The sequence below is a fragment of the Delphinus delphis genome, chromosome 17, assembly GCF_949987515.2.
Source record: "Delphinus delphis chromosome 17, mDelDel1.2, whole genome shotgun sequence".
Classification (NCBI taxonomy): domain Eukaryota; kingdom Metazoa; phylum Chordata; class Mammalia; order Artiodactyla; family Delphinidae; genus Delphinus; species Delphinus delphis.
Genome location: NC_082699.1, coordinates 883,486 through 899,330, shown reverse-complemented (window position 1 = coordinate 899,330; position 15,845 = coordinate 883,486). Strand labels below are relative to the sequence as shown.

At 43.1% G+C, this 15,845-nt stretch overlaps 1 protein-coding gene and 1 long non-coding RNA gene across 3 annotated transcripts in view; one reads left to right on the top strand and one right to left on the bottom strand.

Annotated features, from left to right (window-relative positions):
- Positions 1–10,394, bottom strand: part of UBE2V2 (ubiquitin conjugating enzyme E2 V2) — a 34,198-nt gene extending 23,804 nt beyond the window's left edge. The window contains exon 1 of one of the 2 annotated variants that reach the window (XM_060035364.1): positions 10,298–10,394. In XM_060035364.1, the coding sequence (XP_059891347.1) occupies positions 10,298–10,313 (16 nt within the window). In that variant the 5' untranslated portion in view covers positions 10,314–10,394. Of the gene's footprint in view, positions 1–1,495; positions 2,110–10,297 lie in introns of those variants that run through there. The other variant, XM_060035365.1, reaches the window with a different exon arrangement.
- An 80-nt stretch (positions 10,395–10,474) lies between these two features.
- On the top strand, positions 10,475–12,950 carry LOC132440426 (uncharacterized). The gene is made up of 3 exons (XR_009522569.1): positions 10,475–10,650; positions 11,500–12,112; positions 12,234–12,950. It is a non-coding gene; the product is annotated as an uncharacterized lncRNA (long non-coding RNA).
- The last annotated feature ends 2,895 nt before the right edge of the window (positions 12,951–15,845 follow it).

Sequence of the window (15,845 nt, the reverse complement as noted above, 5' to 3'; positions counted from 1 at the left end):
TTGTCAAGTAAGAGAACGTCCTGGACTTCAGTACATACACAGTGAAGTATTTAGCAGCGAAGAGGGGCATGTCTATAACTTATTCTCAAATGGTTCATTAAAAAAAATGTGTCTGTGGCGGGGCGGGGAAAGAGGGAAAGAGAGTACACACGCAAGCACATGCAAAAATCTTAATTAGCATGGGGTAGGATTTCCTCATACTGTTCATGTAACTTTTCTGCAAACCTGAAATTATTTCAAAACAAAAAAATAGGGAAAGAATGGACTGGACTGTTCGGTAAATGATGTTAGAAAATTTTATCCACATGGAAAAATAAATTCGATCCCTATCTCACAGCATACATGAAAATCAATCCTAGGCATATTAAATGCCTAAATGTGAAGAGCAAAACATAAGACTTTAGGAAAATATATGATATCCTCCGACCTTGGGATATAAGAAAGGATTTCTTTTAAAAAAGCACAAACCAGAAGATTGATAAACTTGACTAAAATTTAAAAACCAACTTGACAAAAGAGCCACAAACTGTTATGAGGAACATAACCAGGAAATGTCAGCATCCAAAATATACAAAGAATTCATCCTATGATTCAACGAGGAAAACAAAACAGTGAATAAGGAGGTTCACAGGAGTGGAAACAGGGATGTACAATAAACATATAAAAAGGGTGCTCAACCTCAACAGTAATCAGGGGAAACATGAATTAAACCATAATGACTCTCCACCAGACTGACAAATATTAAGTCTGGCAATACTTGGTTTGACGAAGATGTAGAGATGGAGGCTCATTCACTGCTGAGGTTGGCATAAACTGGTACAACTCTGGGAGGAAACTGGTAACATTCACGGAGATCCTGGCAGTTGAGGATAAATGAGCAAAGAGCCAGAAACTGCCTGGAAGGGCAGGTGTGCTTGCAAATTCAGACTTCACCTGCGGCGGTGAAGACCAAGGGAGGGGTTTAAGCACAGACTTCAAGGACAGGAGGGCAGAGGGGAGAACAACATCGGCTGTGATGAAAGAGCAATCAGGGAAAAAAACTTTAAATGCCTCCACTAAGAAAAATGTGGTTCGTTTTATTGTTGTAATTCTGTGATTTTATTTATTTCCAATAACCAAAACTAAACATCAAGCACGAGCTAGAAACTGTGCTAGGCCGTGGGATCTCACACTGACAGTCCCAGCCCTCATGGAGTCGACAGCCTATCAGGGCAGCAAGACACAGAAATCACAGCGTATGAGAGGCATTTAGATGACAAAAGCAACAGGAAAGTTTCCTAAAGCAGTAGTTTTGCTCTATCACAAAACTAGACAGGTGACTTTGGGTAAAGTGTCTTTTTCTTCCACTCTGCGTACTTTGATGTAAAATGCGGGACTAAACTACATGAGCCCACCCCAACCCAGCTCACTGACCCGCACATCGAAGCCTACTTCAGGAGGGGTCCGGCTGGACTGGAGAGAAAGGAGAAATCCTGTCCCCACGTCTCTGCCCCACCTCCATCCTCAGCTTCAGAACCCTTGCGGAACCACGTTATTCCTAAAGCTCCTCCCAAGTTTAGGATTCCTGAATTCCATCTGGAGGACTGTTTCAGAACATCAGACATGACCCTTTCCTAAGAAGTCAAAAACAAAAAGCAAAAAAAGCAAAAGGGAAAAAGTAATAAACATAAGGTATAAAAATTTTAAGTTGATTTTTAAAATATTAAAACTCTATATCATCAATAACCAGTTACACTGAAGTAGTAAATGGATAATATGTATTTCATAGACAGATATGAAATACAACTGATAATCCAACAAGAAAATGAACCAGAGGGAGGGAGACACAAGAGGGAACGATATGGGAACATATGTATACGTATAACTGATTCACTTTGTTATACAGCAGAAACTAACACACCATTGTAAAGCAATTATACCCCAATAAAGATGTTAAAAAAAAAAAAAGAAAATGAACCAAAAGAGAAAATAAGAAAAACATCCAGCCTTTAAAAAAAAAATGACATTACTGTACTCCCATCAAAAAATAAAATTAAAAGCACAGTAAACACAATGCCGGCAAGACAGTGGATAGACTACATTTATCCATCCTTACACATCACTGGAAATTGACTACACCTTGCTGAAGAGGGAATTTGACAAAATATAACAAGAATTTTAAAATATTTATACACTTTGATTTATACTCCAGTCTGTGAAATCCACCCTCAAGAACAAAGCACAGGGAGTGTAGCCAGCTGTGAACAACCTGTCTCCTGTCTCCAGGCACGCGCCCTCCTGGTCAGAGGCCAGGGCTACTCCCCTCCCCCCGACTCTGGGCTGGCCTTGCCACTTGTTTGACAGAATGCAATGCTAGTGCGGTTCTGGGCTGGGACGAGCCTCGTCAGAGCCCTATAGCTTCTGTTTGGTTTTCTTGGAAGCCAACCACCATACAAATTCTGACCTCCCAGACACTACTGGGATGCGAGGAAGTCCAAACAGAGCACCTGGAGTGGCCATGTGGACTAGAACCAAGGCACCTGGGCACAAGGCCCAGCCCACCGTCAGGTGAAGGGAGACTGGCAAAACCACACAGTTAGCCCCCAAATCATGGGAATAAATCACTGTTTGAAGCCATATATCCATTTCAGATATTAAAATTTGTCTTAGAATTGATGAAATATGGCAGATGAAAATAAATCTGAAAAAAATTTCAAATCAAACGTACATCTGAAGCATCTGTACTATACCTTCAAACACAAATCCTCTGGATTAAAGGATTTGCAAAGTGCCTCGAACCCGTGGTATGGAAGCTGCATTATGTGCAGTGGAATGTGAACCATGCTACTGGTACTCTTTAGGTGACAGCCAAAACCACTCTGTCCCCAGCCACTCTCCCAAAATTCTGCAACTCTTCTTACGGCCTATGTGCTGTATACTAACTCAGGTAAGGAGAAAATATGCAGCTTCATGTGTTTATTTAATGAAAGTATTTGAACACAAAATACCCTTTTAGTACCGCTCCACTTCAGAAAAGTAAACTCAAAACAAAATTTAAAAGTAAAACATCATCATACACAAAGGGGGAAAGCTAGATTTGACTTGAGCCATTTGTTTTCTCATTATTAAATCACTCACATAGAAACTGCACCATAAGGAAATGACAACATCGGAGGCACTCAATAAACACGTGGTGCGTTTATGGCAGACGCTTACTTTCAACCTTTCTGTCGACACACACGGGCCAGTCCTGAAGCAGGTGATGCCGATTCTGAACACTGAATCCTTTCCCCAGCATCTTGGCGGTGGTGATGGGTGAGGACAACCATGTAGGCGGACGCATTCAAATGCAATAAGCTACCTCAAGAGATTTTGCTCAGAACACTACTGCTATCTCAATGAGGCAGACTAACCAGGGAGAACCGAGTTACTTAATATTCTCCAGGAAACCTGCGAGCAATGTTTACTTCAGAACTCAGAAGGAATGCCTCCCTGAGAATAAGCTCGGGAGTGGCAGAAAGCTAGGTGAACCACAACATACTCTGCTTCCTCTCCAGCAGGAACTTCCAAGTGGAGTGAGGACTGGCACACCTCCCCCTCTCCCTCCCGGAGACCACCTACAGGGTACAGGGGTTCTCCTGTGGCACCAGGGAGCTGCAGTTAGAAGCAAAGGAAGTATCCCGCCAAGTCACTGCTGGCAGGGTGAACACTTGAGAAAATTTAAAACTTTTCAATAACTTAAGTATATCCTCTCAGGAAACAACCACTTACATCAATACTGTTTAGTAAGCTGTAACTGATAATTTAGTTAGCAGGTGACACTACCATGAATAACAAACAGTAAACCAAGCTATGCATTGTTGGTACTTTTCAGTAACATTCCAGTCACTAGACTGAAAAAAATCTATGGCATAATTACATACAAAGAATAAACTGCTTGAAGCATGCCTGCTATCTGGCTATATAACTCTGTTAATGTAACATTAAACCTCACACCTGGCAAGGCAGGGCTTAGACTCCTACCCTCTGTCATGTGGTAATCCTGTATAATAATCATAACCAGACCATCACTTAGAACTTACATATGTCAACATGATGTTTTTAAAACAAAGAGTCAGGTAGACGATGAAGTACATACCAAAAGCCAGACTTTTCATCTTAATAAAGTAGAAAAAAATAGATAAATTGGACTTTATCAAAATTTAAAACTTTGCGGTTTCAAAGGATACCATCAAAAAAACCAAAAAACCTACAGAGAGAAAATATTTACAAACCGTACATCTAATAAGGAACTTGTATCTAGAATATATAAGAACTCTTACTACTCAACAATAAAGAGACAAATAACGCAAATTTTTTAAGACGGGCAAACCAGAAATGAACCCACACTTATGTGGGCAATTAATCTACAACAAAGGAGACAAGAACATACAATGAAGACAGTGACTTCAATAAATGGTGCTGGGGAAACCGGACAGCTACATGCACAAGAATCAAACCGGACTACTCCCTCATACCACACACAAAAGTAAACTCAAAATCCATCAACGACTTAAATGTAACACCTGAAGCCTTAAAATTTCTAGAAGAAAACTTAGGCAGTATGCTCTTTGACACCAGTCTTAGCAATAATTTTTTGGATGTCTCCTCAGGCAAGGGGAAAAAAAAGCAAAAATAAGCAAATGAGACTACATCAAACTAAAAGCTTGGCACGGTGGAGGAAACTATCAACATAACACAAAGGAAGCCAACAGGATGGGAGAAGACATTGGCAAACACTACGTCTGATAAGGGATTAATATCCAAAATATACAAAGAACTCATACTACTCAACATCCAAAAAAGCAACCTGATTTAAAAAATGGGCAGAGGATCTGAATAAGACATCTTTCCAAAGACACACAGATGGCCAACAGGCACGTGAAAAGACGGTGCTCAACATCACTAATCATCAGGGAAATGCAAATCAAAACCACAATGAGACACCACCTCACACCTGTCAGAACTGCTGTCATCAAAAAGACAACAAAAAACAAGTTGTCAAGAATGTGGAGAAAACGGAACCCTTGTGCACTGTTGGTGGGAATGTAAATTGGTGCAGCCACTATGGAAAACAGTACGGAAGGCCCTCAAAAAATTAAAAATAGAGCTACCATACAATTCAGCAATTCTACTCCTGGCTATTTATCCGAAGAGAACAAAAGCACTATTTCAAAAAGATATATGCACCCTTATGTTCACTGCAGCATTATGCACAATAGCCAAGATATGCAAGCAACGTAAGTTCCCATCAATACATGAATGGATAAAGATGATGTGGAAGGTGCACACACGTGCGTGCACACACACACACACACAAATACACTGTAATACCATTCAGCCATAAAAAAGAATGAAATCTTGCCATCTGTGACAACATGGATGGACCTAGAGAGTATTATGGTGAGAAATAAGTCACAAAGACAAATGCTGTATGATTCCACTTACATGAAGCAACCAAAAAGTTTATAGAACACAGCGTGATACAGAAGCAGAATCAAAGAACCTGTAATCAAGAAACTAGCTCTGGACTCAGCATCTAGCTAAATAATCTTGTGAAAGTCATTTCATATCTAGATAGCGCTCATCTATAAAATATACTTTGCCTAGAGCCTAAATGATTCATAATGTACTTTCCATGAGCACTACTATTCCCATATATGTGTAAGGACCTATACAAGCCATAAGGACCTCTCTCCCCTTCTGTAGTTTCAAACTTTGCTGAGTTCCAACTTAAACTGAAAATAACATCTGCTCTTACACAAGTCAGCAAAGACTGTGTAAACAAGAATACACTTCCAAACCCAGTCCTGAAGTCCCATCTTACAATAATATCGCAAAGATTTACTTATAAATACATCTGCTCTTTTAAAACAGTTAACTATTTTTGAAACAAACTTTTTTATACGCGGGCCTCTCACTGTTGTGGCCTCTCCCGTTGCGGAGCACAGGCTCCGGACGCGCAGGGCATGTGGGATCTTCCTGGACCGGGGCACGAACCTGCGTCCCCTGCATCGGCAGGCGGACTCTCAACCACTGCGCCACCAGGGAAGCCCCTGAAACAAACTTTTGAACGCTGGATTTCATTCCATTTGTTCTAGTCTACATACCTCACATCCATTTTGAAGTTTTGCGTCAAACAGCTCCCCAAATACTTGCTAAGTGGATGTTTCCACATATGGGCAATCTCCGCTTTTCATGGTTTCCACACGCGTGACTTTCAGTTACCACGGTTTAGCGAGACACCAGTCCCCCAACAACAGGGTTCAGACTCCAGTCTCCATGGTACGCAATGAGTACGCGCACAGAGCTCACACGTGGCTGCTAGCTCCTCAGTCCACAGGTCACCATGTGAGTGACAGACGAGCAGTCCCGACCAGCAGCCAGCACTTCACAGCTTTCAGTGTGTACCTGAGGCTCACTGCGCTTCTCTTACTCAGTTAACAGAGAGCAAAGCATGGAATAGAGTTGCCTCCTTGTCTACCAGTGACAGTCCATAAAAATAGCCAACAAAGGTGAAAGTCCAGCAAAGAAACAAGAACTGGCAACACGGGAAGTGAAATCTGAACAAATGTAAAGAGAGTCACAGAAGAAATTTGACCGTGGGAACATTGGAGAGACTCCGGAAGAGCAGGCAGAGGAATTCTGTGAACATGAGCTTATTGACATAAATGAGGAAAAGAGATGTAGGAAAAGGATGACCGTGTCCCAGAGGAAGTGAAAAACTTCACAATAAAGAAACTCTCAGAGATATTTCCTAACACTGAAAGCACAAATGACAAAATACTGGAAGCAGATCCAAATTTTGGAGTATGACAATTCACCAAAGCACAGAAAAGATACTTGTTCCACATAAGTTATACGATAAAAAGATAAGGCAAGCATTGTTCAAACTAATCTTGACAAGCGTTTTATAACCAAAAACACTAGTTCTTAATCTCTCACGTTTAAACTACAGTGTACTAAACAAATGTTAGTTTTACTATTTTTTCCATTTTTCCTATATGCTTGTAACCCCAGGAATTTTCAATGTTTCAGCAAACATTTTCAAAGGTCACAGAATAATCATAATTTTTCTTACTTAGTAAGATTGCTCTGAACAGTTTCAGTATGCCACCCAAACTACCCTGCAAAGGGAGGACTGCTGATAGGTTGTATTGCCTGACGATATTATCAAGAGCAAACATACGTCAAGAGCACCCAGGTTCCTAACTCACATAGACAAATCTACCAGGCCTGTTATTAAAGTCTCAAGAGGGAAATACCCTGGACTATTACAGTTCAGCTCTTGTATTGTTTAATTTCCAGGTTCTATGATTTACACCTGCAAATCTCTTCTTCTATTACTACTCCCAAGTTCTGCCCATATCCACAAATCTTCATCCCGAAGATGGGGAAAACGAACAAAATCATGTAGTCCAAACTTTTCATAGAAGGGACGGAAAAGCAAGGCTTATGAGACTCACTGCACGCCTAGCATGGCAATCTACCAGGGCAGCAGGGGAATCAAAACACAGCCAACCCAGTTCCTGTTCCAGTAAACATAATGCTTCCCACTTCTGAAAAAGGTAATTAGGCTTCACTGTGGTTGTTTTCCACCTATATGGCTTACGTAGACTTACCACACTTTTTAATCTAACATTAATACTTCTTTTAGTGCTGAGATGTGATTAAATTTTTGAATCACAGGTACTAAATATACTAACAAATTTCTATCCCAAAGAGTCGTGTTTCTTAAGCCGTGTCCTATGAAATCATCTTGACCCCCGAGGTGACTGTCTCTTGGGAAAGAGGAACCTAGCCAGTGGGGTCTCCACCACAGCCCTACTTCTGTCCACGAGAAGCATCTGACAGTCTGAAACAAGGATTCTGCTAGGAAGAGAAGTATGAAAGCCACTCTCAAGCCTAAAAGGAAGTAAGATTCCTGATTTCAGGATTATTCCAAATTCATAACTGCTCATGATGGAAAAAGCACTAGACTGAGAGTAAAAAACCTGATTCTGATCTGGACTCTACTGCTAACCAACTATGTAAAACCTTATATTTCCTCAGGCCTCAGTTTACTCAACTGCATAACAAAGAGGACCAAATGGTATGGTCAGCTTAGAGGTCTCAGTCTAGTTAGAATTCTTCCTGCCAATTTTTCTTCCAGTAACAGAAAGACTAAAAGCATATGATTTAGGAAATGCAAGTTAAAATATAATGCTTTAGTTAAAATTTTAAAAAATATCTGTCAGGTGTCTTTTTCTTTTTGGACTATTAAAGAGCTATTTTTATCAAGATTATTTTGGCTTAAATAAAAAATCATGGGACTTCCCTGGTGGCGCAGTGGTTGAGGGTCCGCCTGCCGATGCAGGGGACGCGGGTTTGTGCCCCAGTCAGGGAGGATCCCACATGCCGCGAAGCAGCTGGGCCCGTGAGCCATGGCCGCTGGGCCTGTGCGTCCAGAGCCTGTGCTCCACAACGGGAGAGGCCACGGCAGGGAGAGGCCTGCGTACCGCAAAAACAAAAAACAAAAAAAACATGTACAGTACACCCTAATTTTAAAATTTCAAGCTTTATCACATTTATTTCACAAATACACGGGTACTGTTTCCCTCCCTTGCTACCAAGAGGCAAACAATACAAAAGTAGAACTAAGAGAAAATATAATTTAAAAATAGTTTCGAAACATAGTCCAAAACTGCTTCTGCACTCCCCTCTCCCCAAGCTGGACGATAGTGTCAATGTTGTAAAGCACAGAAAAGGAATAAACGGTATATGAAATTCGCCAAGGCAATTTTTAACAACAGTTTCAAAACAAATTTCAGTGATTTAAGAAAGCATCAACTAACTGCCTAAAAGATATTCTTTCTGATTATGCTCAGGTTTCAAATCTCATAAATTTAAAAGCAGCGTAAATGTAACAATTAGAATGCTGAAATATAAACTAGAAAATACAGGCTTCCAATGTACAATAAACATGCTAGTAATCTCTCAGCAACTTCTTTATAATTCATAGTCAACTTCCAAAAATGACTCACTGTGGTTAACAAAGGGCACCTGCCATTAACATAATCTAATCATTGGTCTTTTCAAAATATTTCCACACTCTCTCACAGGTACAACGTTAGAGGGGAGAAAAATTGTATTTAAATAAAAAAGTGAAATCCACAAAATGAAGATTATCAGTCAAACTGAAACACACCACTTTACTACTAAATTTTCAAGAACCTTCAGGTACGAAGCACAACTCTTAAAAAGACATGGAGTTTTAATGCACAAGCACACTCGATTTCAAATAGCAAGGACAGTGAAGTTTTAACACTAAAATGTCACTTTTTAAATCATCCACGCTTTACTAGCTAGCTCTGACCTCAAGTGTACCGAAATAGCTCCCCAACGCTAAAATCGTTAAACAGCTTATCCTGACACCTGTACGTAATAAAGATGCGATACAAAAGACGCAATTCTTCATTAAAATGAAGGGAGAACGGCACTACCTTAAAAATACCCATCACAACATACACCGAAGCCTTCCACCTAAGTACACAAAGACTTGAAAATTCGTGTTATTATGCAATGATGGCATGAAATACAAAACCACACTGTTCCACAGCCACGGTTCAATAATGATTAGAAAAATTAAAGACCATACGTCTTAACGTTTTAAGTAATAAAACCGTCCCCCTTTAACATTCTGTAATGGTCAAATTTCTAAAACCTTAGTGTTAATACCGAATTTCAACGTCTGTGCTCAGAGGAAACTAAAACTGTATTCAGTACGAGAAGAGCGGAACAGCTAATCTAAGAAACCGCTTTTTCTTCAATTAGCGTTCACCTAGCTCCTTGCTTCTATTTAGTCTGCACCTCAGTTTTTCACTCTAGCGAAAGAAAGACCACACGCATTCAGTCGGTAAGAACGGCCCTGTCCTCCGCCCACGTCAGGGCGAGCCGGGGGGTCGGACCCGCTCCATCCAGGACCCTCACGCGAGGCCTCGCGCGCCCTGGTGGACGCGGCCCGCCCGGGCTCCCCTCCTCGCTCCCGCACCGCCCGCCAGAGCCCCGGGCCAGCCGGCCCGGCCCAGCCCAGCCCCCAGGCACGCAGCCGACGCGCGGGCACGACCGCCGCCCCGACGGCCGCCAGGACCCTCCCTGCTCCGGCTGCGCTCCGCGGAAAGTCCGGCGGCCGGGGGCCCTTACTCCGGCTTCTCCCACACCGCCAGGCCGGCCGCCACCTGTGCGCAGAGGCGCAGCGAGGGCTGGGATGGAAAAGCAGGCGGCCCGGCAGGATACTGACCTGTGGAGACCGCCATCTTCTCCTGCAGCCCGACGCACCGCCCGGACGCACGCGACGTCCGCGCTACCTCCGGGAGCGCCGCCGCCCGCCCCGCGGCTTCCGGCCCCAGGCTCCCGCCCCGCAGCTTCCGGCGCGTCAACGCGGACCCGCCCCGCGGCTTCCGGCTTCCGGCTTCCGGCTTCCTGGGACGGGCCCGCTAAATCAGAGTGCGAGGGTGCAGGTTAAGCTCAGGGAACAGACTTGAGTCAGTCACCATGACAGAGAGGAAGAGCGCGAGGCCAGAATGCTCCAGGCGGGGAACGTGCTCCGAGAGCCCGCGCCGGCTCTGACGTCATAGGCGTGCGTCGGAGCAGGTGCGCTAGCGTCGCCCAGAGGGCCGTCCTCGGTCGTGGGGGAGGGTGGCGTCTGTGTGGGGTTCGACGAAGTGCGTGTGGAAATGAGGCCCTGACCAGACAGGGGCGTTGACGGTTCCGTTGAAAATGATTCAAGGAGTGACAAAAAGTTTAAGGAGCCGCTAGAATTAAACCACCTTGTTCGTGCTTTCTTTGAGATAGGCTCGCGAGAGAAACGTGATAGAAGTCTGTGCCTGAGTCTAGAAAGTTCCTTCCGCTTGTGAGTGATTGGGGAGCATCACTGCGTCCAGAGGGCGGAGCTGCCCACGCGGCTCGGGCGGCCGCGGGGACGACCGGGACGACCCCCGAGGCCACGACGTCCCCGGGGCGCGCGGACCTCTCCCCGCCCCGGCCCGCATGAGTGGGGCTCGTTCTGTGGCCGGGCGGTGGGCCTGCTGGGTGGGCTGCTGCTCTCCGTCCTGCACCCCTGTTTACCCGTCCCTTGCACTCTGCGGAGGCTTGGGGACGAGACAGACCCTCCGCTCGGTTCTGAACGTGGAAGGGGTGTCAGTGCTTGGTCCCAGCCACACCCCCTAAAATGAAGCGGCTGAGCGGGCGCTGTTCGGTTTGCTCTCTGCGATGGGAAGCCTCTGCCGCGGCTCCCGGTGGCCCTCTCTTGGCCTCATGCCTTGCTCTTTAATATCCCTCTGCCTTTTGTGGGAGCTGTGTTTACTGACCAGCTTCCAGTGAATAAGATAAGGCAGTGTCCACTGCGGCGGCACATACCCTAAGATTGGACCAGAGCAGGGAGGATTAGCGTGGCCCCTGCCAGGATGCACGCAAATTCCTGAAGCAGCCCATGTCTTACAGAAATCTGAGCAAGAGTGGGTATCCGTGTACGTATGACTGACTCAGCTTGCTGTGCAGCAAGGAACCAACAACACGGTAAAGTGACTCTACGCCAATAAAAATCAATTTTAAAAGAAAGAATAAAATAAGATAGAAGTGTGGGGTATTGCTTCTGAGATTTTGTTTAAGAAGACTACATTGCAAGGACTTCCCTGGTGATCCAGGGGTTAGGACCCGGCACTTCCACTGCCCAGGGCCCGGGTTGGATCCCGGGTGGGGGAACTAAGATCATCCCACAAGCCGCGTGGTGAGGCCCCCGAAAAAAACAAAGTAAAAAACGACTGCTAGCTTGCATACCTTGCTCTCTTGCTCCCTCTGAGGGAAGCCAGCTCTCATCTTGACAGCTACCTTACAGAGAAGCCCACATGGCGAGGAACATCAGCCTCTGGCCAATAACTAACCTTGAGGAAGTGAAGCACTCAGTTCAACAGCCTGAGGAGCTGAATCCTGTCAACAGACATGGCGGGGTGAGCTCGAAAGCAGATCCGCCCCACTCAGGTCTTCGGGTGACACTTTGGCCCAGGCAACACCTTAAGGGCCACTCTGCTAGAGTCCTTGAGGCAGAGCACCCCAGGTAAAGGTTGCCTGATTCCTGACCCTCCGAAAATGAGATAACACATGTTTGTTGTTTTCGGCCACTACGTTTTGGCATCATTTGTTCTGCAGCAGCGGGAAACTAATACACTCTCTTACAGTCGCCAAGGTGTGGAAGCAGCCTAAGTGCCCATCAGCAGATGAGTGGATAAAGAAGACGTGGAATATATATACACAATGGAATAGTACTCAGCCGTTAAAAAGAATGAAATTTTAGCGTTGTCAACTACATGGTTGGACTTGGGGGTATTATGCTAAGTGAAGCGAGACAGAGAAAGACAAATATTCTGATGTTTTCACTTGCGTGTGGAATCTAAAATATGAAACAGGGCTTCCCTGGTGGCGCAGTGGTTGAGAGTCTGCCTGCCGATGCAGGGGACATGGGTTCGTGCCCCAGTTCAGGAAGATCCCACATGCCGCGGAGCGGCTGGGCCCGTGAGCCATGGCCGCTGAGCCTGCGCGTCCGGAGCTTGTGCTCCGCAACGGGAGAGGCCACAACAGTGGGGGCTCACATACTACAAATAAAATAAAATAAAATAAAATATGAAACAAACGAATTAATGTAACAAAATAGAAACAGACTCTCACATGTAGAGAACAAACTAGTGGTTACCAGTGGTGAGAAGGAGGGAGGAGAGAGAAGATGGAGGGGATTAAGAGGTACAAATATTGTACAGGACAGGGAATACACCCAATGTTTTATAATAACTTTAAATGGCATATAATGTACAAATTTAGAATCACTGTGTTGTACACCTGAAACTAATACAATATTGTAAATCAGCTATACCTCAATTAAAAAAAGAAAACTTTGTAAATTTCTCTTGAGATTTCATCTTTGTCTCTGGTATCATTTAGAAGTGTGTAATTCAGTCTACACATATTTTGGGAGTCAGTGAAGCTTATTGATGCATGGTAATGGTTACTCAGTATTTGTAAGGTTAGCTAATGTACAATTACGGTAATCAGTTATATTCTTACCTTCTTTGTTGTAGATTAATTGACCACAAATGCATGGTTTATTTCTGGGCTCTCCATTCTGTCCCATGGATCTATGTGCATGTTTTTGTGCTCATTTCATACTGTTTTTGGTGTTTGTTTTGTCAAAAAGTTTATTTGGACTCACTGTTTTGGCAGAAGCATCTGTACATCAGCCTACTGGTAAGCCAGTGGTGTTTGTAAGTGCCTTTACCTTGTGGACCCTGGGTTAGGGACAGAGGAGGAAACCAGAGAGACAGATGACAGTCCAGGAGAAAGGGAAACCTTACTCGCATACACTGGTGTTTCCTCACAGCTCATTTAATGGAAATTGTTAGACCTGGACTAATCCTGTCTTCATTATCTAACTGTGCAGCCCTCTGTAGATCTTAGTTGCCTCATCAGCAACTGATGGGTGAGGACTGAATGATAGCATCATACTGTTTTGACTAATGTAGCTCTGTAGTATAGTCTGAAGTCTAGGAGTGTGATGCCTCCAGCTCTGTTCTTCTTTCTCAAGATTGCTTTGGCTATTCAGGGTCTTTTTTTGATTCCATACAAATTTTAGAATTATTCTAGTTCTGTGAAAAATGCCATTGGTATTTTGATAGGGATTGGTATAAAGCTTTTTTTTTTTTTTTTTGGGCAATGCTGTGAGGCTTGTGGGATCTCAGTGCCCTGACCAGGGATTGAACCCAGGCCCTGGCAGTGAAAGTACTGAGTCCTAACCACTGTAATGCCAGAGAATTCCTGGGATTGCTATAAAGCTTTTTAAAAAATGAAAACAGAACTTGTCAAAATTTGTGGGATACAGTGAAAGCAGTACTTAGAGGGAAATTTTGAGCATTGCATGCAATGTTAGAAAAGAAGAGAGAAGTGAAATCATTCATCTAAGCTTCCACCTTAGGAAACCAGAAAAAGAGCCAATTAAATCCAAAGTAAGCAGAAGTAAAGAAATAATAAAAATTAAGAGTAGAAAGCAATGAAATTGAAAACAGGAAATCCATAGAGAAAATCAACAAAACCAAAATCTGGTCCTTTGAAAAGATCAATAAGCCTCTAGCCAGGCTAACAAGACAGACAGAAGACACATATTACTAATACCAGAAATGAAAGAGGGCACATCACTACAAATCCTATTGACATTAAAAGGATAATAAAGGAAGACTATGAACAAATCTATGCCCCAAATTTTACAACCCAGATGAAATGGACCAATTCCTTGAAAGATACAATTTGCCAAAGCTTACAGACAAAATAGTACGCATAGGTCTCTCTATATATTATAGACCTATACACTAAAGAAGAAAAATCAACAATCGGTAACTTTCCAAAACAAAGCACCAGGCCCACCAATTTTACTGGTCAATTCTATCAGACATTTAAGGAAAAAATTATACCAATTCTCTACAAACTCTTTCAGAAGATAGAACAGAGGGAATACTTCCTACCTCATTCTGTGAGGTCAGCATTACCCTACTAGCAAAACCAAAGACATTATAAGAAAAGAAAACTACAAACCAATCTATCTCTTCAACATAGATGCAAAAATCCTCAACAAAATATTAGCAAATAGGGCTTCCCTGGTGGCGCAGTGGTTGAGAGTCCACCTGCCGATGCAGGGGACACGGGCTCGTGCCCCGGTCTGGGAAGATCCCACATGCCACGGAGCGGCTGGGCCCGTGAGCCATGGCCGCTGAGCCTGCGTGTCCAGAGCCTGTGCACCGTAATGGAAGAGGCCACAGCAGTGAGAGGCCCGTGTGCCACAAAAACAAACAAACAAAAAACAAAAAAAAAATTAGCAAATAGAATTCAACAATGTATAAAAAGAATTACACACCATAACCAAGTGGGATTTATCTCAGGGATGCAAGGCTATTTCAACATTCAAAAATCAATGTAATTCATCATATCAATAGGTTATAAACAAAAGCCACATGATCATATCAATAGATACAGAAAAGCATATGATAAAATCCAACACTCATTCATGACAAAAGTTATCAGTAAAATAGGAATAGAGGGGACTTCCTCAACCTGATGAAGAATATCTGCAAAAAGCCAACAGCTGACATGATAAAGCTAACAAACTAGATTTTCCACTAAGATCAAGAAAAAGACAAGGATGCCCCTTCTCACCACTCCTTTTCAACACTGTACTGGAGAAGAAAGAAAGAAACTTATTTGTTTGCCAATGACATGATTTCCTATGTAGAATATCTGAAAGAATCAACAAGAAAATCTGGAACTAATAAGCAATTATAGAAAGGTTGCAGGATACAAAGTTATCATACAAAAGTCTATCACTTTTCTATGTATCAGTAATGATCAAGTGGAGTTTGAAATTAAAAACAGTGCTAATATAAGCACCCCCAAAATTACTTAGTTACAAACCTAACTACATATAAGATCTATCTGAGTAAACTTACAAAACTCTGATAAACAAAAGCAAAGAAGAAATAAATAAATGGAGAGATATTTCATGTTCTTGGATAGGAAAACTCAATATCATCAGGATGTCAGTTCTTTCCAAATTAATCTATAGATTCAGTGTGATCCCAATCAAAATCCCAGTATGTATCCTGATTCTAAAGTTTATACCAAGAGGCAAAGACCCAGGGTAGCCAACACAATATTAAAGGAAAAGAGCAAAGTTGGAGGACTGACCCTGTTTGAATTCAAGACTTTCTACGAAGCTTCTGTGACAAAGACAAAATCGTATTGGTGAAAGAATT